Here is a 25,289-nt window from a genome sequence, read left to right as displayed (position 1 = left end):
ACCTGTACACACAGTCCTACCAAATTGTCTACTGAAAATGTTGATGTTAATAGGTTTCACCAAGCTTTAACGTACTTGTAAAAGCCCCAGATATCATTTTCTGCCAAATTCTCTCGGAAACCCCAAATTCATGGGCGGCTGCTGGCTACATCCCATCGTCCCATCCCTCCCACCGCCCCACGCTTTCTGGCGGCTTCCCGGTGCCCTGCTCACGTCCCGGCTGCCAGCCCCAAGCGTGCGCCCCGTGGAGCGTACGGCAGGAAGGGCGGCCCTGCCAGCTCCACGTACAATGCCCCCTCGAATGCCTCTGACTGTTCCAACGTTGCTCCTAAGCTTAGAGAGGGCTGGTCGCAGGCCAAGGAGAGGCAGCTGCCCTCCTCGTCCTCTGGCTGCCTTGTCACAGTCCTCAAGGGCGGAGGAAGAGAAGAAAGTGCCCCACCACCTGGCACGGGGCCCACCATCACTTGACTCGCACACCGCACACCCTTTACACACACAGGGTCCAGCAGGACGGGAAGCGTGGACCACCTGGATATTGAACACCTCGCCAGGGACGCTCGGAGCCTGCTCCTCCGCGCTGCCAAGGCGGACACCGCTCGAGTGGTTCTTGGCTCGGTCCAGCCGGAAGGGGCGCGCCACTCGGTGGCCAACCGGAGCGTCTGGAGCCCCGCGCGAGGAGCGCCGAGCCCCGGAGCGGCACACCCCGAGAGCCCCGCTGGCCCCGCCCGGGAACCAGGGTGGGTAAGGGAATCAGGGTCGGCCCGGGTGTCCGCGTCCACGCGGGCCAAGAGACTGGATCCATTGCCTTCCCGAAGTGGGAAAGACTGGGTCAGGCATGCCCACTGTCAGGCAGCAGCAGCAGGGCCGGCGGGAAGAGACTGTTGGTCCCGGACCAGCGCCCCACACCGCGCCCGCCGCTTACACTCACCTGGCAGTTGGCGCCGGAGATCCCGGCGGGGCAGGTGCAGCTGTAGCCAGGCTCGCTGGCGGGGGCAGGGTTCTGCGGGTCTGGCTCAGGGCGCGGGGTGCACACGCCCCCGTTACGGCAGGGCTGCGCGGCGCATGGCCCGGGCGCTGATAGGGGCGCGGCGGGCACCGGGCTGGCCACGGAGCTGCCTCGGGGCCCCGCGCCGAGCAGCAGCAGCAGCAGGGCCAGCGCGGGCAGCAGCTGCGCACCGGGTGCCTGGGCGCGGCGGGGCTGCATGGCCGGCCAGGAGGGCGCGGGAGCCGGAGACAGGACGCGGTGACGGTGGCAGTGGCGGCGAGAGCTGCGAGAGCGGCGGCGGCGGCTAGGGCTCCTCCGCGGGGCCGGGCGCCTCCTGCAGCTGCGGGATCCGCGGTTCCCCGGGTAACGGCGGGCGGGGCCTGCGGGGCGGGGTGGGGCGGGGCGAGCGGGGGGCGGGGCGCCCGCAGCCCAGGCTCGGGAGTACTGGGGAGTGGGGCCTCTTTCACCGCAGGGAGTTGGGGTGGGAGTTGCAGAAAGGCGATGTGGGACTCCGTCCCCCAGGAGTGAGTCGAAGTCACGGGTGTATCCAGAAGAAGCCCTGGTACAGGGAGCCGGGCGATGCTGGGGCAGGAAAGGGGCTGGAGAGGTCCACGCGTGCAGGAGAGGGGACTTTGAGGGGCCTCCAGAGCCGGGAGCACCCGGTGCGCCCCAAGGCCCGGGCAGGGCGGCGCGCGGGAGGCGGCAGGGCGCCCCAAGGGAGGGGCGACGCCTTGGCAGCAGCCACCCTTGGCCTCTTGGCGCAGAATCTGCAAGACCGCCGCGGGGCCCGGCCTTGCCTCATCCCCCGGGGCTGCTCCCCTTACCCCAGCGCTTCTCTCGGCAACCCCAGCCCTCCCGCCGGGCCACGGAACCCTGCGCCCGACGCTCGCTCAGCAGCCGGGCTCGCCTGGAAGTGACCTCGCGTCAGCCAGGCGGACCCGGAGCCCTTGTCCTTGGTGCTGACCGAGCTGTCTCCTTCTCGTCGGCCCTTTCCAGAGAGCGGGGCCTGCCGCGCCACTAAGGAATGTCTGGCCTCGCCGTGTCGGGGCGGGAAGAGGCCTCGGTGTCAGGTTGTCCATCCCTGTCGTTGAACCTAGGGGGAAACTGAGGCCCAGAAAGTCTGGACTCGAATCCAGTGGGTCAATTGACTCCCAGTCCAGAACGCCCGAAAGAACAGTTCAGAAGCCCAGGTTGGCAGAGGCGCTGCTAGCGAAGGAATCACAACAGGGGACTCTGGATAAAAGGAGCATTGGCTGTGACCTACTTCAGGGGGCTCTTCTACACGTCCTGGCTGGGCTGACCGGTGCTGCGACCGCCAGGGAGGCTGCACTCCGCTGAATAAAGCGCAGCCAGCCTTGTCTCCTCCACCTGACCTTTCACAATCTCTACTACCTGTGGGTTCCCAGATACCTGTTACCTTCTTTTTAAAGTGGCTAAATGAAAAAAGAAAATGTGATTCCCCTGAATTGACAGTCCGGGCCAATTTTGTTTTAGTAAACACAAAAATAGTTTGTTTTGTTTTTAAAATAATAATAATAAAGTAGGGACTCCATGTGAACTTAATGCTGTAGGTGTCACAGACGCCAGGGGCTGCTAAAAGTCCTCCAGTGGAAACAGGAGGCAAACTGCATGGCTTCTCCCTGTCCTGTTCAAACACAGAAGCAAATGTCCCACTTTTCTGCTTTAAGAGATACCTACAATTCATGTGGCCCTCGCAGGAAATCACTAAACACCAGACAGATCTGCAAGCGGAGAATTCAGACCTCCAAGTGGATACAAACAGTTATTACATTTTTCCTCACACCTGCTGTCTTTTAATCTAAGACCTCTTCCTATTGAAAATTCTTAATTTTGTGCCACGCCAGCACCCTCTGCTGGTACTAGTGTCAGGTGGTTTCTGTGGCCCTGGAGTTGCATTCTTTCCTGAAACTAACTTCTCTTACCTTGAATCCTGGACTAGTGGATAGTGCTCTTCATTCCCTTCCATCAAGACACACACACAAATGAAGCAAGATGAAGTGTAAAAAGGTTGTGAGTTAATTAAAATCACATTTCAGTTTATTATCCTTTTGCCTGAGCAACCCCTTTGTTTGTGTATTTCATATTACTTTGAAATATAGGATAATTAAAAGTGGTTTTATTTTCTGGATGCTGGTTACTGCGTGTTTCAGATAATTTTCCTTTCTTAAAGTATTCTCTTAGTCTTTAATCTTTAAAATGCATATTATGGCAGAGACAATACAAGATGCTTTCATTTTTTCCAAGCTAAAAAGGAAGACTATAATCTTCCAGCACCTTAGCTTATAGGCGGAGCAACATGATTAATGCTGGAAAAAAAAGCATATTGACTTGCATGTCCTGGTCCCAAAACATCCATGTACTAAGCGCCATGCAAGTGTTAACTATTATTACTATTATCACTCTCAGAGAAATGGGTCTTTTCTGTAGATTCTGAAAGCTGATCTGGTACTTCACTGACAGCTTTTCAACCATCTGCAAGATCCCCAAATATTCAATGAAAAAGTCCAAGTAATACATTACCCTGTCACATTAACAAAAGTGATTAAAATAATATTGCCTCTATGTTTAAATGAAAGCTAATAATCCAGACTTTTGTTTTCTAGTATTCCCAACTTACAGAATATCAAATCTTCATCCTGACCCATTTCATTTCCTTTTTTGATAAAGGCCCTATATTGACAAGTCAAAGGCCAAATAGACCAATAATGTATCTTGATTTCAGAAAAAAAAAAGTGATAGAATTTCTCATGATCACCTTATGGAGAAAATTCAGCTAAGTGGACTCAAAACTGTTTAACAACACTCCAGTCAGGGGGTCACTATCAAGCTACCAGAAGTTTTTAGGGAAATACTATGTAGTTGAAATTTTGGGCAGCTGATAAAATTCATACCAGAATCAACATGTAAATTTATCTTAATCAGTAAAAATGCTGAGCTAAAATAAATGAAATGGAATATGAAGTGAATGATTGTACATTTGACCTCACTGCTACTTCTTTGTAAGACTTTACCTTCCTGCTCTCCTTAAAGTTAGATGTGGTCATATTATTTGCCGTGGTCATAAAATGTGCAGGGAATAGTATGCACCACTTCCAGATGGAAACTTTTAACATCCCGCACACGTCCCACTGTGTTCTCCTCTCCTTAGCATGACAACTGGCAAGATTCCAAGAGGTGGAATGGGGGCGCCTCCAGCTTGTGCCCCTGAGAGAGGACGATGTGGTGAAACAATGGGAACCTGCAATGGGCATATGACCTAAGAAATAAACCACTATGGTTTTAAGCCACTGAGTCCCAATGATGTAAAATAACTCGAGGCCACACATTAATAAGTGGCAAAGCAGGATTAATTGTTCCCCAATGAGCCAGGCAAGGCAGCATGACTAGTGATCTCAGGTGTACTATTTCTGCCAGGTAGAAGGCTGGATCCCATTAGAAATTCTAAGGCTTCTGGATTTGGTGGAATGGAAACATTTCAAAACAATTTACAAGATTCATTTCTCTTCATAGATCTAGTTTAGAGTTACAACTCAATTGCATTATACCCATAGGGTTTTATAAAAATATTACAAACTAATGCAAATATAATTGTCTTTATTTTTTGCATTTTGTCACAAATGGAGAAAATCAACTTCCCAGACCAGCGGGTTCACAGGTAGCCAATTGGGAACCACTGGCCTCAATGAGAACACCACTCCTAATGAGGTTTTCAAACTCTGTGTCCACCACGGCATCCTGTGAGAATGCCAGTCTGGGTGCACCGTGTCATCATGCACAGACTTAGAAACTTATATTTAGAAGAAATTGCAAAGGTTACCAAGCTTGATCTCCCAGGATTTGAACTAAGACCCAAACTAAATTATTTATCATAAGATGATAAATCACCTCCAACTTACCTGGGATTTAGTACCCACCTTCTTTCCAAAAGAATCTTAAGTTTCTCTGCAGTCATTAGCAGATGGTCTCTATATTTCCCTCTGCACCTTCATTTGCCAGTGACGTCATATGACGGCGATGTCATTCCTGCTACCCCTTCCCACATTCAGTTAACCTTTAAGGATACAAGAAAACATCCTTCCTCCCTGCAGAGGGTGGGACTGGGTGCTGGATCGAAGCTGGAGTCAGCTTGAAAGAAAAAGTTGGCCATGTATAGAGAGAAGGGACACATTGCCTGGTGAGAGCTTTCTACCATGAAGAACAGCACCAGCCTACTTTGGCCAGAACAGTTCTATTAGGACCCACGATAGCACTGGGCAAGTTATTCTCTTTGACCTTCAGATGTCATATAACATGGAGAGGAGACAGAAACCCCAATTTTAGAGAGCTCTAGGTGATGATAGTGATGATGTAGAGTATTTACAGTGTACCAGACACTAATGTGAGTATTCTTTATATATGACCTCATTTAATCCTAATGCCAGCATGATGAGGTAGGAACTATGACTAGTGCCCAATTAAAGGACAAAATTGAGGTGAAATGAGCTGAAGTAAAATGACTAAAGTCACTCAGTTTGCAAGGGGCATGGCCAAGACTCAAACATAGGGAGGAGTCTGGCTTATGAGCCATGCTTTGTTTGAATCTCTGCTCTGTATCTGATATATGAATCTCCTATAGTGCAGAGTCTGACACTTAGTAGATACTGTGTATCCTACAATGTAAAGTCCGATACTTAGTGGATATTGCACATGAGCTATAGAGACAAATATAGATAGATAGATGTACCTATGGATAATGTATATATCATGTAAATATAGATGATGTATCGTGTGTGATGTATATCATGTATGTGTGTGATGTATATCATGTATGTATGTGTGATGTGTGTCATATATGTGACATATGTAGCATATATCTGTATGTATCAATTATATAGGGTATGGTGAACAGTGCTTGCTGGGTTTTGGTTTATTGTGGGGAGGTACTTGAGAGTTTTAGTTTGCTCACTTGCCTCTCTGCAAGGTAACTACTACTCCTGATTTGTGAAGGTGTAAGATGTGAAAACTGGATGGGACTCTCCAAAGATCTTTTCTGAGGAGGAAGAGGATGCATTGAGGAAGCTAATAGCTGCCCATGCTGAGTAGCTGCAGAATCAGAATGAGACTCCAAGCCTCCAAATCACCAGTTTATGCTTTATCCACTTTCCCATAGCACCTTTCCTCCACTTCCAGTATTTCCTACAAAACAATCAATCAATGCAAAAAGGCAGTGTAAAAAATATAAATGCTAAATAAGTACATGGGAGTTTTAAGTGTCTTTGAAGAATCATCATGAAGAATAATTGATTTACATGCATTATAGCCACAAGCACTAGGTAATTATCTTATTCCTTTAATTAGTAGTATCTTTATTAAAATGAGTCATTTAAGTGTTAGCATATATATTCAGATTATTTTATTCTATTATCAATGAACAATTCTTAAATCCTGTTTGAGACAGGTTCACATTTACTTTCTTCCCTCTAGACTTGCTCTGATTTGAATTGAACCACTGTTCTAGCAGCTGTTTAAAACAGTTTTAATTTATTTTACATTATCACTGTAATATTGATTTGATCTAGGGTAGGTTTAAATGAGGTCTTGAATAAAAAGACAGCAAGGAAGCATATCTTCCCTATATAAATATTTCATAAAGCACTTGAGCCACCTCCAAGTGGAAATCAGGTATTTTCACATTGATTCACAAGAACATGAAAAGTATTTTAAACTCAATAACTGTTTTTAATTCCCTATACTGGAACATAGGATCCAGTGTCTCTTCTCTCTATACATGGCCAACTGTTTCTTTCAAGCTGACTCCAGCTTCAATCCAGCATCCAGTCCCACCCTCTGCAGGGAGGAGGGGTGTTTTCTTGTCTCCTTAAAGGTTAACCAAATGTGGAAAGGGGTAGCAGGAATGATGTCACTGTCTACAGGTAACTGAAAGTCCAAAGGGAAATATAGAGACCATTTTGCCAATGGCTGCACAAAACTTAGATTCTTTTGGAAAGAAGGTGGGTGCTACATCTCAGGTAAGCTGGAAGTGATTTATCATATAATAAATCCACATAACTGACCTGCAAATAAAGAGATTCAGTTTAAGTCCTCTTCTTTGCACCTGAATTTATTCTGGGATCTGAAAATAGAGTATTATGAAATAGCTCCAGTCTTTGGGTTTTCCAGACACAATCTTTTATGCTTTTATTTGAATATAGAAGGTGTTTGTATTAATGGCTTAAACAAATTATGGGTTTATTCTCCCACATAAAAGAAGTCTGGAAGTTGTCAGTCGAGGGCTGATAACAGTGCTGATGACTCACTCAGTTATCAGCCAAGAAGCTTCCTGTCTGTACTACAAATGAAGCCTGAAATATCTGAGCTCCGTTATCACCAACTTGCCTATGGTGGGACATCTGTGGTTTTCTCCATCTAGTTAGTATCTCTCCTTCTTGGATAGCTGGGGCCCAGTTTTGCCATGGGAAAACCAAGTCTCAGCCCATGTGCTGCACATGAAACTGACCCCACTGCCAGGTCCAGGAGTAGCCACATGACCTAGACCTGAGCATTCCCCTGGTGACAGATTGGTTCAGAGATGGACATGTGACTCCAGTCACACACCATTGACACCAAAAGCTCAACATAGCTATCAGATACACACAAAAACAACTGATGCAGCCAGGCACCGGTGGCTCCTGCCTGTAATCCCAGCACTTTGGGAGGCTGAGGCGAGTGGATCACCTGAGGTCAGGAATTCGAGACCAGCTTGGCCAAAATGGTAAAACCCCATCTCTACTAAAAATACAAAAAAAAATTAGCTGGGCATGGTGGCACACAACTGTAATCCCAGCTACTCTAGAGACTGAGCCAGGAGTATCGTTTGCACCAGGGAGGCAGCTGTGTCAGTGAGCCAAGATCGCGCCATCAAATTCCAGCCTTGGCGACAGAGCGAGACTCCATCTCAAAAAAAAAAAAAGAAAAGCAAAATAGGCCAGGCACAGTGGCTCATGCCTGTAATCTCAGCACTTCAGGAGAGCAAGGCAGGCAGATCACGTGAGGTTGGGAGTTTGAGACCAGCCTGGTCAACATGCCGAAACCCCATCTCTACCAAAAATACAAAAATTAGCTCGGTGTTGTGGCACACGCCTGTAATCCCAGCTACTTGGGAGGCTGTGGTAGGAGGATCACTTGAACCCAGGAGGCAGAGGTTTCAGTAAGCTGAGATCACGCCACTGCACTCCAGCCTGAGAGACAGAGCTGAGACTCCAACTCAAAAAAAAAAAAAAAAAAATTTAGCAAAATAATCCAGCAAATTATTTAAAAATTGATATACAATGACCAAGTAAGATTTATTTCCAGAACAACAGCATGATTATCAGAAAACCTATTTACCTATATTAATAGATTTAAAAAGAAAAATACTATGGCCTTCTTCATAAATGATGAAGATGCATTTAATAAAATTCAGTATACATTACTGATAAATAATAAAATGAAAAGAGATAACTATTACCTTATAATGCAACAGATCTGTCTCAACCCAAAAGTCAGCATCATGCTTAATGAAATAATATGAAAAGGAATCCCATTAGAGTTGATAATAATATGATACCATCACCGTTATAATTTAATATTGTTCTTGAGGTATTAAACCAAACCAGTATCCAAAAGCAAATTTATAAATATTTAATTGGAGAGGAAGTAAATTATTATATGCAAACAATATACTATCATACCTAGAGAATACAACTTAAAATACACTACGAACAATAAGAAAAATCTGTAAGATATCAAAATAAATACACAGAATCAAAAACCCTCGTATATGCAAATAATAGTAGTTAATTGATGTGGGAGTGGGGAATCTCACTTACATTAGAAACAAAAGATTTTGTAAAAATTATAACAAGAATGTGAAATACCTATTGAAGAAAATTTTTAAATATAATCAAATGATACACAATAAACTTGGACAAATGTAAAGATATGCCATATACTTGAATAGGAAGATGTGACATCATAAAATATAAATGCCTCTAAGCTAATCCGTACATTTAACACAATAAATACAATCACCAATGGAATTTGGTGAGGGAGACTATGGAATTGCACAAGCTGATTCTAAATTTCACATGAAAAATAAGCAACCTAAGAAAGTCAAGAAACTCCTGAACAAGAAGGAAATGAGGTGGAACTAACCAATATTAAAACATAATATAAAGCTACAAAAAATAGTGTGACACATTAAACAGACAAATTTATGGAACAGACTAGGGAGTCCAGAGATAGACCTAAACATTTGTAAGAATATGCTAAGAACTGGAAGGCTTGTTCAGTAAGTTATATTGAGATAAGTGAGTCATCACATGGAAAAATAATAGTATTGAATCCATACCTCACAACTTATACACCAATAAACTCCAAGTGGATCAAATACGTCAAGGTAACCCAAAAGAACGAAGCCATAAAAATGCAAGAAGAAACCAAGGCAGAATATTTTTATAATACTGGAGTGTGACACATATCCAGAAGCCATTCAAAAAAGAAAGATCTAAACACTTGTTGGCATAAAATTAGAGAATTTCACACGACAAAAATCACCATATGCTACATGAAAACACTAGGAAAAATCATGTGCAAACTTTATCAAAATCAAAGGGCTAATTTTCCTACTACAGAGGTATCTTCCATAAGGCAATAAGAAAGATCATTGACAAACTTCAAAAGTTTCTATCCCTTTCAGCATCACCTCTCAAAGTGCATCCCAAAGGACACTAGTTTCTTTAGATATTGGCCAACTTATTAGATAAATGCCTAGAAGTGATCATTTGTATTCTGCACAGCAGATATGTGCATTTATAATTTCAAGAGATAGTGCCAGATTGCCCTTCTTAGACACTCTACCAATTCACATGCCTGCCAGTTAATGTATGGGAGTCCCTGTTCTCTCCATTATAAGGTTTCATCAAACTTTTTCATACTGGAAAATCTGCTAAGTGAAAAAGTGTTGTATTAGTCTGTTTTCATACTGCTGTAAATAACTCCCCAAGACTGGGCAATTTATAACGGAAAGAGGTTTAATTGACTCACAGTTCAGCATGGCTGGGAAGGCCTCAGGAAACTTACACTCATGGCAGAAGGCAAAGGGGAAGCAAGACGCGTTCTTCACAAGGCGCCAGGAAGAGGAAGAGCCCCTTATAAAACAATTAGATTACGTGAGAACTCACTCACTAACATGAGAACAGCACAGGGGAACCACCCCCATGGCTCACTTACCTCCACCTGGTCTCTCCCTTGACATGTGCAGATTATGGGGATTATGAGGATTACAATTCAAGATGAGATTCGGGTGGGGATACAAAGCCTAACGTATCTTCGTGTAGTTTTCAGACATGTTTCTTTTTGTTTTTTGTTTTTGTTTTTGTTTTGGTTTTTGTTTTTGTTCTTTTGAGATGGGGTCTCACTCTGTCACCCAGGCTGGAGTGCATGATCTTGGCATGATCTTGGCACACTGTGCCCTTGACTTCCCAAACGCAGGAGATCCTCCCACCTCAGCCTACCAAGTAGCTGGGACCACACGTCCCACAGGTGCACGCCCCGATACCCAGCTAATTTTTTGTATTTTTGGTAGAGAAGGGCTCTATCACCCAGGCTGGAGTGCAGTAGCATGATCTTGGCTCACAGTACCCTCGAACTCCCAAGCTCAGGAGATCCTCCCACCTCAGCCTACTGAGTAGCTGGGACCACACATCCCACAGGTGTGCACCACTACATCCAGCTAATTTTGTGTATTTTTGGTAGAGACGGGGTTTTGCCATGTTGCCCAGGTTGGTCTTCAACTCCTGAGCTCAAGCAATCTGCCTGCCTCGGACTCTCAAAGTGCTGGGATTACAGGCATCAGCCACTGTGCCCAGCCTCAGATATATTTCTTATCATGAGCCAAAATGAGTGTATTTTCATATACTTCAGAGACATTTGCATTTCCTTTTTGTGGACTGATTGTTCTAAGAATTGAACGCATTTACCTTCCCACACAGCTTGTACCTGAGATGGGAACTACTCCCCACATAATCACACACACACAAAGCCTCCTCTGCTGGAACATGATTTTATACTCTCCCTGTCCTCCTTGGCATCATTTTACTACTCCAGCACGCTCTTCCCCAGGCAAATATCTTGATTATTCATGACTGAAACTTCTGGAAAGATCCATCGACACTTTAATAAAACCACCAACACTTTAAGCCCTAAAACATTTATCTTAAAATATTTGCCTTGCTGTTTCCACCAATCCAAATTCTATTGTTTCCTGATTCTTACGTGATCTTCATCAAACCCCTGCATTGACAGACGTGCCTTAAACCAAACTTCAGATTCCCAGTAGAATCCAACTTTGCCTTTCCCACTCAAAGACACTGCTAAAGCTTCATGGAGCAACAAACTCAAGTCTCTAGCCACTGCTGGTTTTTCTATTGTATTGCTAGATTTGTAGGAGCTAGTTCATGAAACTGAAATAAAACCAACCCAGCTGCCAGGGCAGGAGCAAGAACGGAGCTAGAAAGGAACTAGCCTTCAATCTTGCAGAGTCGTGGACCGGGCTTACGTGGTGTTTTGTTTTGTTTTGTTTGTTTTCTTGCAATAGGGAAGCTAGAGAATGATGTGACTGAATTGAGATTTTCTAAAGATCGTTGTGGCTCAGTGTGGGTGGAGGAGGGAAGCAAGGATGGGTAGCAGAAATGCTAAAGGGATCAAATTTGGGAGGTGTTGGGGAGATGGAGGAAACAGGTCATTCAGATGCACTGGCCATGGGGTGTGATTGAGAGAAAGGAGCCAATATGACACCTGGGTTTGGATCCCAAACAACCAGGTAAATAGAGTTGTCAGTTCCTGAGATGGTGAGGAGTGGGGAAGGAACAGTGGGAGAGGGGAGGTGGTGTTTGTGGTGGAGGCAGAGAAGTGGTTACTTCAGTAGGGTGGTGGTGGAGTCTCCTGTATAGGCAAGGGTGACAGCCTATGGGGCTGAGGGAAAGAAGGGAGAGGAAGGACTCACTAGAGACAAAAGTGATGCTAAAGATTAACAATGTTTCTAACTAAACAATCTATATGCAGTCCTTTGGTAGCTATTTCTAATTATTTTAACAGTAAAGACGCACAAATTACTATTTTAAATCAATAAAGCTGGCCAGGCATGGTGGCTCACGCCTGTAATCCCAGCAGTTTGGGAGGCTGAGGCGGGTGGATCACTTGAGGTCAGGAGTTCGAGACCAGCCTGGCTAGTGTGGTAAAGCCCTATCTCTATTTAAAAATACAAAAATTAGCTGGGTGTTGTGGTGCACGCCTGTGGTCTCAGCTTCTCGGGAGGCTGAAGCATGAGAATTGCTTTAACCCAGGAGGCGGAGGTTGCAGTGAGCTGAGATCACGCAACTGCACTCAAGCCTGGGTGACACAGCAAGACTGTCTCAAATAAATAAATAATAAGCAAAGTCCTTTTATTTTATTTGGTACACATAGTACATTCCTACCACACATTTTCAAAAATAGTGGCACTGTTTGGGCCCATGTCCTTGCTCAGCAAACGTTGTGCTCTTATTTAAAGGACAGCATGTCTCTTCACATATTTGTTATAAATCTTTTCAAAGACGCTAATGAAATAAGAGGATACTCATTTTTTTAAAAAATCTAGAAATTTTAGGCTTAATGGATTTCCAAATAAAATCAGGAACTCAGAAGATAGTCTGTGCACATTCTATTTTTGCTGACAATGCACAAGAGAAAGCAGCTTTATTTTATGGAATCTAATTAAATGACTACAGAGAAAAGCTAAAGGGGGTGGTAATGGGCAGAAGTTTTTCCTTGTGAGCACTGAGGGCTCCAGCTTTCTAGGGCTGCCATGGCAGTCAGCCTGGGGATTAACTGAAGTGTGCGACCCACATCACCAGCAAACGTGATCACAGCATCATGTGACGCTTTGTGCATCGGGGGTAATGTGTAATTTGAGCAAGGCTCAAAGAATGGGCTGTGAATAGTAAAGGACGTTTATGTAACTGTGAGCCACACTGACTACAGTCATTTATTTCAAGATTATGCCAATTTATTTAGATACAAATGTCACAGACTGATTAAAAACTAGTCCATTGCACCTATTCCATTTGCTGCTGAGATGAGAATTAATAGACACAAGCCAGACAACATCTATATAGGTGTGACAGCTCATCAGAGGAGCAAAGTGCATGCTCATTTTTCTGAATGCACAAATTAGCCCAAGGTGAACTTGTCCCCTCTTCTACTGCAAACGCTCAAATGAATGCACATAATTTCACCTCTTTTCATTACACTGTATTATTAAACTATCAGGATTTTGTAGCACTGTCCTAGTTATCAACTATGATGAATTTTAGAATCAAATAGCCAAGCATGCTCACCACGTAATCTGTAGACCACAGAATAGTTTTTGATTCCAGAAACAAGGATAGATTTTTTGATATTGAATCAGGCTTACATTCTGGGAATAAATCCCAAAGGACCATAGGTGGAACTAATTGCTTTGTAACTGTAAGGACTGCATAGGGCATGGGGTCAGGGTTGGGGACATCATCAGCCCACAAACTACAGAGCCAGCAACTACAAGTGAACCAGCAGAGGGCATCCAGGGACAAACTACCCAGTCAAGGGGTCAGCTCAAAGGCAGAGGGCCAGAGGCAGAGTCCAGGCACAGGGAATGGGTACCGACCAGGCATTCCAGATGAGAATGGCAAAGGCCTCTGGGTGGGTTGTCCCTTATAGAGCTCTATCACACTACTGAATGTTATGAAATCTGCACAGGCCAGGCACAGTGGCTCACGCCTCTAATCCCAACACTTTGGGAGGCCGAGGTGGGCAGATCGCTTGAGCGCAGGAGTTTGAGACAAGCCTGGGTAACAAGCCCTACCAAAAACACAAAGAATTAGCCAGGCATGGTGGCACGTGCCTGTAATTCCAGCTACTTGGGAGGCTGAGGTGGGAGGACAGCTTGAACTCAGGAGTTCAAGCCTGGGCAACATGACAAAACCGCTTTTCTGTTTTTTTTTTTTTTTTTTTTCTCTCATTTGTTTATTGATATTTCATTTGGTTTTGGTTAAATTTCTTCCTTATTAATCTTGATGACAAAGTACCTTTGAATATAATTAAATGACATTGAATCAAAAGATAATTGTAAACATTTAATAAGGATAATATACAAACTAAATGATTACAAGTTTGCAGTAAACTTCCTCCAGCTGTTCCATTTCCAGACTATCTGCAGAGTGTTTTCTAACAGCTTAGACATTTTTAATGTTATTTAGTGATTCAAGGGGGAAATTATTCAGGCAAATCTTAACATGATTTTTTAATTGACTAATAAAAATCATATATATTTACAGTGTATAACATGATGACAAAACCCCTTTTCTAACAAAAACACAAAAAATTAGCCAGGTGTGGTGGTGCACCTCTAATTCCAGCTACTCAGTAGGCTGAGGTGGGAGGATTGCTTGAGTCTGGGAGGCAGAGGTTGCACTGAGCCATGATTGCACTATTGCACTCCAGCCTGGGCAACAGAGTGAGACCCCATTTCAACAAAAATAAAACAAAATCTGCATGGTGTTTTACTTCTCTCTAGCAAAGTGATAGATAGAAAAGGCAAATGGCAGCACGGGTGCAAAACTTGGGTCTTTGCTGGGCAGGAGAATGTTTTACCTATATTTTTAAAACACACAATATAAAGTACTTGATGGCCATTCCAAAAGTATGAGTTGTCCTTGACAAAGGATAACACATGAAAAGTACACTTCTAAATACTAATCTTTCTGATCAAATATATATATATACTTCCTTGTGGATATATATATCTACAAGTTTTCCATAGGAGTCCCGAATTCTAGTTACCAAATCAGAATTTGTTAACTTCTAACAAGTATAATTAATAACATATATTCATTAAAACTAATAATTCCAACTGTAAGGTTTTGTCTTAGAAACTAAGAGGAGGAGCCAGGCATGGTGGCTCACAGTTATAATCTCAACACTTTGGGAGGCTGATGTAGGAGGATTGCTTCAGGCCAGGAGTTTGAGGCCAGCCTGGGCAACATAGTGAGACCCTGTGTCTACAAAAAATATTTTTTTAATTAGCCATCTGTAGTGGCACATGCCTGTAGTCCTAGCTACTCGAGAGGCTGAAGTGGGAGGATCACTGGCACCCAAGAGTTTGAGGCTGCAGTGAGCTATGCTTGCACCACTCCTTTCCAGTCTGGGTGATAGAGTGAGACCTTATCTCAAAATAAAAAAAGAGGCTGGGCATGATGGTTCACATCTGTAATCCCAGCACTTTGTGGGATCAAGGCAGGCAGATCACTTGAGGTCAGGAGTTCGAGACCAGCCTAGCCAACATGGTGAAACTCTGAGTCTGTCTATACTAAAAATACAAAAATTAGCCACGCATGGTGGCGTGCACCTGTAATCCCAGAGACTTAGGAGGCTGAGGCAGGAGAGTCACTTGAACCCAGGAGGTGGAGGTTACAGTGAGCCCAAGATCATGCCACTGCACTCTAGCCTGGGCAACAGAGTGAGACTCCATCTCAATTAAAAAAAAAAAAAAAAGAGGCTATCTAAATGGACAGCAAATATATTAAAAGATGCTCATCCACATTAGCCATCAGGGAAATGCACATTAAAATCAGAATAAATAATGTTACGTATCCACTAGAATGGCTAGAACTAAAAGGACTGACAGTGACAGGCATTACAGAGCAGAGGTGACTCACATACATAGCTGGAGGGAGCGTCAATTGGCACAACCACATTGGACAACTTCTTGGTGGTATCTACTAAGGTTGGACCTAAACGTACCCTATAACTTCACAATTTCTCTCCAAGGTTTCATTTATATCCCACAGAAATATGGGTCAAAAGCATCAAAATGTTTATAGATGCTTTATTTGTAAAAGCCAAAGACTGGCAAAAACTTAAATGTTCATCAACAGGGGAATAGATGAACAAATTATAATGAATTCCTACACAGGAAGATGATGCATCAGTAAAAACCCTAGAAGAAAACCTAGGCAATACCATTCAGGACATAGGCATGGGCAAGGACTTCATGACTAAAACACCAAAAGCAACGGCAACAAAAGCCAAAATTGACAAATGGGATCTAAGTAAACTAAAGAGCTTCTGCACAGCAAAAGAAACTATCATCAGAGTGAACAGGCAACTTACAGAATGCGAGAAAATTTTTACAATCTACCCATCCGACAAAGGACATTGTAGATATCCCGAATCTACAAAGAACTTAAACAAATTTACAAGAAAAAATCAAACAACCCCATCAAAAAGTGGGTGAAGGATATGAACAGACACTTCTCTAAAGAAGACATTTATGTAGCCAACAGACACATGAAAAAATGCTCATCATCACTGGCCATCAGAGAAATGCAAATCAAAACCACAGTGAGATACCATCTCACACCAGTTAGAATGGCAATCATTAAAAAGTCAGGAAAAAACAGGTGCTGGAGAGGATGTGGAGAAATAGGAACGCTTTTACACTGTTGGTGGGACTGTAAACTAGTTCAACCATTGTGGAAGACAGTGTGGTGATTCCTCAAGGATCTAGAACAAGAAACACCATTTGACCCAGCCATCCCACTACTGGGTATATACCCAAAGGATTATAAATCATGCTGCTATAAAGACACATGCACACGTATGTTTATTGCGGCACTATTCACAATAGCAAAGACTTGGAATCAACCCAAATGTCTATCAATGATAGACTGGATTAAGAAAATGTGGCACATATACACCATGGAATACTATGCAGCCATAAAAAAGGATGAGTTCACGTCCTTTGTAGGGGCATGAATGAAGCTGGAAACCATCATTCTGAGCAAACTATTGCAAGGACAGAAAACCAAACACCACATATTCTCACTCATAGGTGGGAATTGAACAATAAGAATGCTTGGACACAGGATGGGGAACATCACATACCAGGGCCTGTCGTGGGGTTAGGGGAGGGGGGAGGGATAGCATTAGGAGATATACCTAAAGTAAATGACGAGTTAATGGGTGCAGCACACCAACATGGCACATGTATACATATGTAACAAACCTGCATGTTGTGCACATATACCCTAGAACTTAAAGTATAATTTTAAAGAAGAAATTATCCATTGAAGCAAATCAATAATTCAAAAAAAAATGAACAAGTTACAATGCCATGGAAAAACATAGTTGAACCTCACAAAATACTGGACAAAATTAATGCATAATATCAGAAATCAGGATGAGGGTATCCTTGAGAGGAGGGAAGAGTTGACAATGGGAGGACGCAATGCCAGCATTCTAGGGTGCTGGTGCGATTCTGGGTTTACATAGATTGTGGTTCTATGGGTATGTGAGAATTCATGGAGCTGTGTTCCCTTATGATTTCTGTACTTCGCTGCATGTTTGCTTTACTTCGAGAAAAATGTTTACAATTTTTAAAACTTAGAAGAAAACCCATCAAAGGCAACTCCAAGAGCCTATAGAAAAGCTCCAGTGACCTCCAAATTCTTCCCTGTTTGTTCAGGTGAGTCTTCAGATCTTACCACTGGATTCATTCCTTCACCTGGTCTTTATAGGCAGCAATACATTACTTCAACAAATATATACAGAGGGCCTATTGTGGGCCAGGCGTCGGGCTGAAATTCAATGATGAATACAACAGGTTTGTGAATTCTCAGGAAGTTCACAGCCTGAAGAAACAGAACTGCTTTCTAATCCCGTACTCTGCTGAGTACTCTCTCATACATCTTCTCATTTAATTCACATTTCATTTAACTCAGTAACCCAGTCCATAAATCAGTGGCAGGGCTCTAATAAAACCTAATTCTTATGAACTGCAAGGCAGGCATCTCCCCTGTACACCAGGCTTGGTAATATGTCATGTATACCACAGTAGGTAACTCCTTGCTAACCCAAAGCGTACATCAATAATCTGCCAGGCACTCCTCTCCCTGGCTTTGACACGGCCTCACAATCCTCCCCCGCACAGCTCAAAAGAGAGTCATTATAGAACAGTGGGGATTCACCCAGGGGATGCCCCAATCTACTATTCTTGAATCAAAGCATCACAAACTTTTTTTTTTTTTTTTTTTGAGATGGAATTTCACTCATTTGCCCAGGCTAGAGTGCAATGGCATGATCTCAGCTCACTGCAACCTCCGCCTCCCGTATTCAAGCAATTCTCCTGCCTCAGCCTCCCGAGTAGCTGGGATTACAAGCATGTGCCACCATGCCCAGCTAATTTTTGTATTTTTAGTAGAGACGGGGTTTCACCACATTGGCCAAGCTGGTCTCAAACTCCTGACCTCAGGTGATTCGCCTGCCTTGGCCTCCCAAAGTGCTGGGATTACAGGCATGAGCTGCCACACCCGGCCAACTACGTTTTTATGCCTTTGTCCCTCTTCATTTGAAAATATCCTTGGGAATATCTATAAATTGTTATTATGCATTTGCCTCTGGTTATGAATGGAGGATTTGAGAGTAAATTTGTAGGCAAGGGCTGAGAAGGAAGTATACAATCCATGCAAGTCTAGAGTTTTAAGTGGACTTAGGCTAAATGGTTAAGGCACTGCAGGAAACTTGCTTATACCACTATTTTGCCTGGAATAGAAACTAGCCTTGGTGACAAATAGTAAGCTTATAAATTAATCTTAATGGGAAGAAGGGACAGCTGAAATAGATCCTGATTCATCAGTGTGAATTTCAGCTCACATTACATACAAATACTCTGTGGTGTTAAAAACTCAACTCCTGGTTCAGCAAAACCCCTGATCAGTTCTCAAGAAAGAGGATTTATCAGCATGCTTCCTGTGTAGCCTACACAACCGTCTTTCATTATCAATGCTGGTGACAATTATCAAAATGATCCACGTGCAACCTGAACCTGCCTGAGCAAGAGGCTGCTTCCTTCCTCTGACAACAGCCCCAGAGAGAAAGGCTTTGCTGGGAAGGAATTCTTGGATGAGGGCATCTGTTCAAACACCAAAGGTTAAAAAGTGAAGACGGCACACCTCGGTGTGGGACTCAGTTGTTTTTCTGGCTTATTGTGCATATATAAATAGGGAAAATGATCTTCAAAACATAAATAATAAACTCAGAAACATGCCAAGCCCTTACCTCTTGGCTTTCATTTTGAGTTGCTGTATTTCGTAGGTTTCTAACACATACTGATACAGAATGGCTGAGCTACTGGCTAAGCTCTATCCTCAAGCCTGGAACCTCAGCCTTAAGTGAAAACAGCTGACCCTGATACAGAAGGGCTGGGCTCCTGGCTAAACTCCACCCTCAAGCCCAGAACCTCAGCCTTAAGTTAAACCAGCTGACCCTGATACAGAAGGGCTGGGCTCCTGGCTAAACTCCACCCTCAAGCCCAGAACCCCAGCCCTAAGTCAAAACAGCTGACCCTGATACAGAAGGGCTGGGCTCCTGGCTAAACTCCACCCTCAAGCCCAGAACCCCAGCCCTAAGTCAAAACAGCTGACCATGTGGCCTTTTTGACCCACCCCACCCCTTATCCTGTGCTTGCCTTTTTGGCCCACCCCATCCCCTATCCTGTGCCCATAGAAAGACATCAGCTGGTGGAGCAAAAAGTGGCAGCTGATGCAAGTGTTTGGGGATACAAGCTTCTGAGTCTCAGGGATACAAACTGCTGAACGTCGGGGCTACATGCAGCTGAGCATCAGAGACTAAGGATAGACTCGGCTAACTAGAGATGGTGTAGCTTCAGGAAAAGATCACTTTCTCCCCACACCATCCTCTTTCCAGTTTCATATCCCCCTGAGAGACACTTTTATTGCCAAATAAAATCCTGCACATACACTGCCCTTCAAATAGTTCATGTGACCTGATTCTTCCTGGACACCAAACAAGAACTCAGGTGTCAAGAAGGGCAGGTGCAGGAGGCTGTCACCCTGACCCTTCACTGAGCTATTAACACTTAGCCATCCACAGATTACAGGCTGAGTGAAATGAGCCACTCCAGTTCCTGCCCACAAAAGGGGTCAAGGTCAAGGGAACAATCCTGTCTCAATACAACTATAGAATTTCTAGCTAGAAGTGCCATAGGAGAACTCCTCAAAAGAAAGAGGGACCCATCCGAAGACACATCACATAGGGCCATCCTGGCTTCTTATTTCCAGTCCAGAGATAGCCTCCTCTATGTCGTCACCCCTCCCCTGATTTCCTAACGATGAACAACACACACGCACATACACACACACCAACCCTGTTAGCAGAGGAACGCATCCGGGTCGTGTGGCACCAAAGAATGCTGGAGGCGGTGAACCCATGTAGGTCTGCAGCAGCCTCAATTCTCGCCTCCTCAGAAGAAAGAATGTGACTGAGGAGGCATAAAGCAGAAGAAACCAAGGCAAGTTTTAGAGCAGGAGTGAAAGTTTATTTAAAAGCTTAGCCGGGCACGGTGGCTCACACCTGTAATCCCAGCACTTTGGGAGGCCAAGGCGGGCGGATCACAAGGTCAGGAGATCCAGACCATCCTGGCTAATACAGTGAAACCCCATCTCTGCTAAAAATACAAAATATTTAGCTGGGCGTGGTGGCGGGCGTGTGTAGTCACAGCTACTCAGGAGGCTGAGGCAGGAGAATGGCGTGAACCCGGGAGGCAGAACTTGGAGTGAGCTGATATCGCACCGCTGCACTCCAGCCTGGGCGACGGAGCGAGACTCTGTCTCAGAAAAGAATAAGAAGTAGAAGTAGAAGTAGAAGAAGAAGAAGAGGAGGGAGGGGGAAGGAGAGGGGGAGGGGGAGGGGGAGGGGAAGAGGAAGAGGAAGAAGAAGAAGAAGAAGAGGAGGAGGAGGAGGAGGAGGAGGAGGAGGAGGAGGAGGAGGAGGAGGAGAAGAAAAGCTTTAGAGCAGGAATGAAAGGAAGGAAAGTACAGGGCAAGGCAGGCATCTCGAGAGACCAAATGCACCATTTGGGCTTTGACTTGGGGTTTTATAGGTTGGCATACTCCCAGGGGTCTTGTGTCACTTCTCCCCGATTCCTCCCTTGGGGTGGGCTGTCCTCATACCCAGTGGCCTGTTAGCACTTGGGAGAAGAGAACATGCACAGTGTGTTCACTGGAGTTGTACACATGCTCACTCGAAGTTCTCTTCCTTTACCAGCCAGATGCTTCATTTTGCCTCTTAGTGAACATGCTTGAGCCCACTCGCCCAACTCCTGAGATCTTATTGGAAAGCTGCTGATCCCTAGTTTCAGGTTTTTCTATCTATTGGGAGACCGCCTTTCTCTGGCACTGGCTATGACCGATTATTATTTTAGAGAGACCTTAACAACCTCCTGACTGCCACCTGATGGTCACCTGACATTCCTGGTGTGTGCGGGGGTCGGGGAGCCCTCTGCTGTTCCGCTTGTGTCTGACCAGCTACCTACTGTAACACACCCAACCCCATATTTCTTTTCCAGGAAATTTAGAAAATAGAAAATCCCCATCTTCAGCACCTTCCTCTTACTTTGCCCCCTCCTCTCTAATCCTGATTTCTCCCCAGCTCCAACCCCTACTCTTCTAACACGAATTCAGAGCTTCCTCCTGGTTAAGAAAAGAAGGAATTTGATGAATTCCACCTATCTCTTCCATCTTTCCCAAAGTTATGTGAATTTATTTTAAAGAACTCAAGCGCAGTTATTTACATATACACACACTCCATCCCCACTAGAAAGATAGCCTTGTAAGGGAGGAATTTTAGATTCAAACACAGAAGTTACTAATTTTATAGTGAGATGAGGTGGGAAAACTTTCTACAAATTGCACCTATCATGATAGCCTTCATCTGCAAGTAAAACTATTCTCATACCCAACCTCGAGGACTCTCTCTCTGTCACACACACATGCACACACACACACGCACACATATCTACTAAATAACTACTGTGAAGCACTTCTGAAATAGTGTAGTAAGAAATTCTAAAAATCCACACTTCCATAAAAGCAATGAGAACACTAGCCAAAAAATGTCAAAAACAAAAACAAGCAAACAAAAAAAAACCCACAACTTTTTAAGAACTCTGGAAATTAACCAAAGGTGGCCAACTATCTGCAGGTCATTTATTCAAGAAAAATGGCTGAACCTCAGAAAGAACAGTGAGCTTTGTGGTATTTTAACTTCCCCTATTCTCATCTCCTCCTCAGCTCCTCAGTAGCCTTGAAAACTAACAGCCTCGCAACAATGATAGCTGTGAAAATCATCAGTCTAGCAGCCGCGGGAGGAGACAGATGGGTTTGGAGTTCTCCAAAAGCCTATCCCTAGAGAACTGTCACTGTTTGACCTGCCTGGCAGCATCCTGAAAATCTTCCTTCTCAGAGTTGTCTCTACATGGCCTAACTCACAGCTCACTGTGTTCAAACAGCCCCATTCCCTGGACATTTGTTTAACAAAAAGTGGAAGATGTTTAACATTACAGCTTCCTCAGGTAGTAACACCACTGGGCTGGCCAAAAAAACTTTTTTCTTTACGCTTTTCTTTGAGACAAGGTCTCACTCTGTTGCCCAGGTTAGAGTATAGTGGTGTGATCATGGTTCACTACAGCCTTGATCTCCCAGGCTCAAGTGATCCTCCCACCTCAGCCTCCCAAGAAGCTGGGACTACAGGCACACACCACCATGCCTGGCTTGGCTAAAAAACCTTTTTAAAAATCTGGGGGACGAGATGTCCATGGGGGCCTTGGACACACTCTGACATATTCTTGGGAATCTAGAAGGCTATTTGCCTGTGCAGCACTGTGCACACACCCAGGAAAGACCCAAAAAGGCCCTAATCTCTCACCTCTTGTTGAATTTGAGGATCTCCATAAGCCAGAAGCAAAGACCAAGGCAGAGTTTAAACTGCCTGCCAACCAGTGAAAGCATGCCCTAACATACATATATACATATATACATACATACACTTACACACAGAGTCCCTTGGCAAAGGCTGGGAGAGATACTGTTTCATACATTTGAAGAAATCTCTGTCCTGGCTGAGGTGGGAAGATCACTTGAGCCCAGGACTTCAAGGATGCAGTGAGCTATATTTGTGCCACTGCATTCCCATCTGGGTGACAGAGTGAAACACTTTCTCTAAAAAAAAGAAAAAGAGAAATCTCTCTCCAGTCACTAGCTGTCTGCCAAGATAACTAAGCAGAGACTTCAGTGACCACGCATGAGAAAGAATGTAGACGAGAAACTGTGAACTGTCCTGGAGCCCAGTGGTGCTAAGGAGGAGGTGCAAGAGACGCTCCAGTGGCTCCCCAGGAATGACGGACCACAGGCTACTGCACTCAGGGCAGAGGGATAACCAAGGCATGGGCTATTGTTTTCAGGACCAAGGCACAAGTGAGGCACCATTTCAGAGCCTTGCCCCCAGCAGATTACACACTATCCTGGAGTCCTGCATAACCAGCTCTGAGGCACAAACGAAGTGCTGGCAGTTGCTCCCAGGACTCGAGTACCAGTGAACATGGGCTACTGCACCTGGGGCTGAGGAGTGAACAAAGCATGCTGCTGAGACACAAGTGGCACACAGTTCCCCACCCACCTAGGTGCTGCCACTGAAGACAGCACTGCCAACCCCACCATGACAGTGCAGCAGCACAGCCATGCTACCACCAACCTGAGCATTCCACTGGTGGCCTGGTAATCATATCAGCACCTACACACGCCATCAGAGGTCTTGTGGACAAGCTCGCTCAGCCTGACTTCACCCCACCACCTGTGCCACAGCACACAGTCTGGGGACCAGGGAATTGCCCAGCCCAGTCTACACTATGGGCACCTGAACACTCCTCGTAGGGGCCTGAAGTTTGGTCTGCCCACCCAGCTGCTACCACCACAGCTGGCACGTACCTGCCCATATCACCTGCAGGACTGAACACTGGCCCACCCAGCTCATTGCAGTCACCATCAACACCAGCACACATTGCTTGGGACCCAGAGTGTCATCCCACCACTTCTACTGCCATTGCCCATGCCACACTGGCTGCCTCGGACCCACTGAGCTTCCCAGTCCACTGCTGCCACTACTGGTATGTGAATAGGCCACATAGGGGTCAAATAACTGGCCTACCTGAGGCCAGGCACAGTGGCTCACGCCTGTAATCCCAACACTTTGGGAGGCTGAGGCAGGCAGATCACTTGAGGTCAGGACTTTCAGACCAGCCTGGCCAACATGGTGAAACCCTGTCTCTTAAAAACACAAAAATTAGTTGGGCATGGTGGCGCATGCCTGTAGTCCCAGCTACTCAGGAGGCTGAGGCTGGAGAATGGCTTGAACCTGGGAGGCGGAGGTTGCAGTGAGGCGAGATTGTGCCACTGCACTCCAGCCTGGGTGACAGAGCAAGACTCCATCTCAAAAAAAAAAAAAAAAAAAAAGGTCCACCTGAACTCATTAACACTAGTGCCAGTGTTTGCCATGCTGAGGCTTAAAAAGTAAGCACAATCAGCGCACTGCTATCACCACTGGGGGCCAAAGACTAGCATACCCAGAGGCCCGCTCCCCAGGAAAACTGCCCCACAGCCTCCACTAATAATGGCACACTAGGCCACTGAGGAAATGACAGATACCACTGATACTATTTACAGCCCAAAACATCAGAGACTACACTACTACACACACCAGAATCAAAACCAAAGTGTTCTATCCAACCAACACCATAGATTCATCCTCAGGAAAAAGTCCTCCCCTAAGAAAGCAAATTCAAAAATTGGAAAAAGTGAATGTTACACCAGATGTGCAGATATCAACATAAGGACACAGGGAATATTAAAAAGCAAGGAAGTATGACACCTCCAAAGGAACACAATAATTCTCCAGCAACAGATTCCAACCAAAAAAGAAATTCCCAAAACCCTGGAAAAATAATTGAAAGTACTGATTCTAAAGAAGTTTAGTGAAATAAAGAGAATTCTAAAATAAACACCACAAAATCAGAAAAACAATTCAGAATATGAATAAGAAATTTACCAAAGAGGAAGATATTATAGAAAAGAACCAAAGAGAAATGCTGGAACTGACAAATTTATTGAATGAAATACAAAATACATCTGAAAGCTTTAAAAAGAAACTAACTCAAGCAGAAGAAAGAATCACAGAAATTGAAATCAGGTCTTTTGAAATAAGCCAGTCAGATAAAAATAAAGAAATAAAGAAATTTAAAAGAATGAGCAAAACTTTCATGACATATGAGACACCATAAAGTAATCAAACGTTCAAATTATGGAGGTTCCAGATGGCAAAGAGAGAACGAAGGATT

General features: G+C 44.6%; 1 protein-coding gene across 1 annotated transcript in view; it reads right to left on the bottom strand.

Moving 5' to 3' along the window:
* DNER (delta/notch like EGF repeat containing) overlaps positions 1-1,324 on the bottom strand; it is a 366,185-nt gene extending 364,861 nt beyond the window's left edge. The window contains exon 1 of the mRNA XM_010370769.2: positions 929-1,324. Coding sequence (XP_010369071.2) covers positions 929-1,204 — 276 coding nt within the window. The 5' untranslated portion in view covers positions 1,205-1,324. The remainder of the gene's footprint in view (positions 1-928) is intronic.
* Positions 1,325-25,289: the final 23,965 nt, after the last annotated feature.

The sequence above is a fragment of the Rhinopithecus roxellana genome, chromosome 14, assembly GCF_007565055.1.
Source record: "Rhinopithecus roxellana isolate Shanxi Qingling chromosome 14, ASM756505v1, whole genome shotgun sequence".
NCBI lineage: Eukaryota > Metazoa > Chordata > Mammalia > Primates > Cercopithecidae > Rhinopithecus > Rhinopithecus roxellana.
This window is presented reverse-complemented; position numbering and strand designations above follow the sequence as displayed.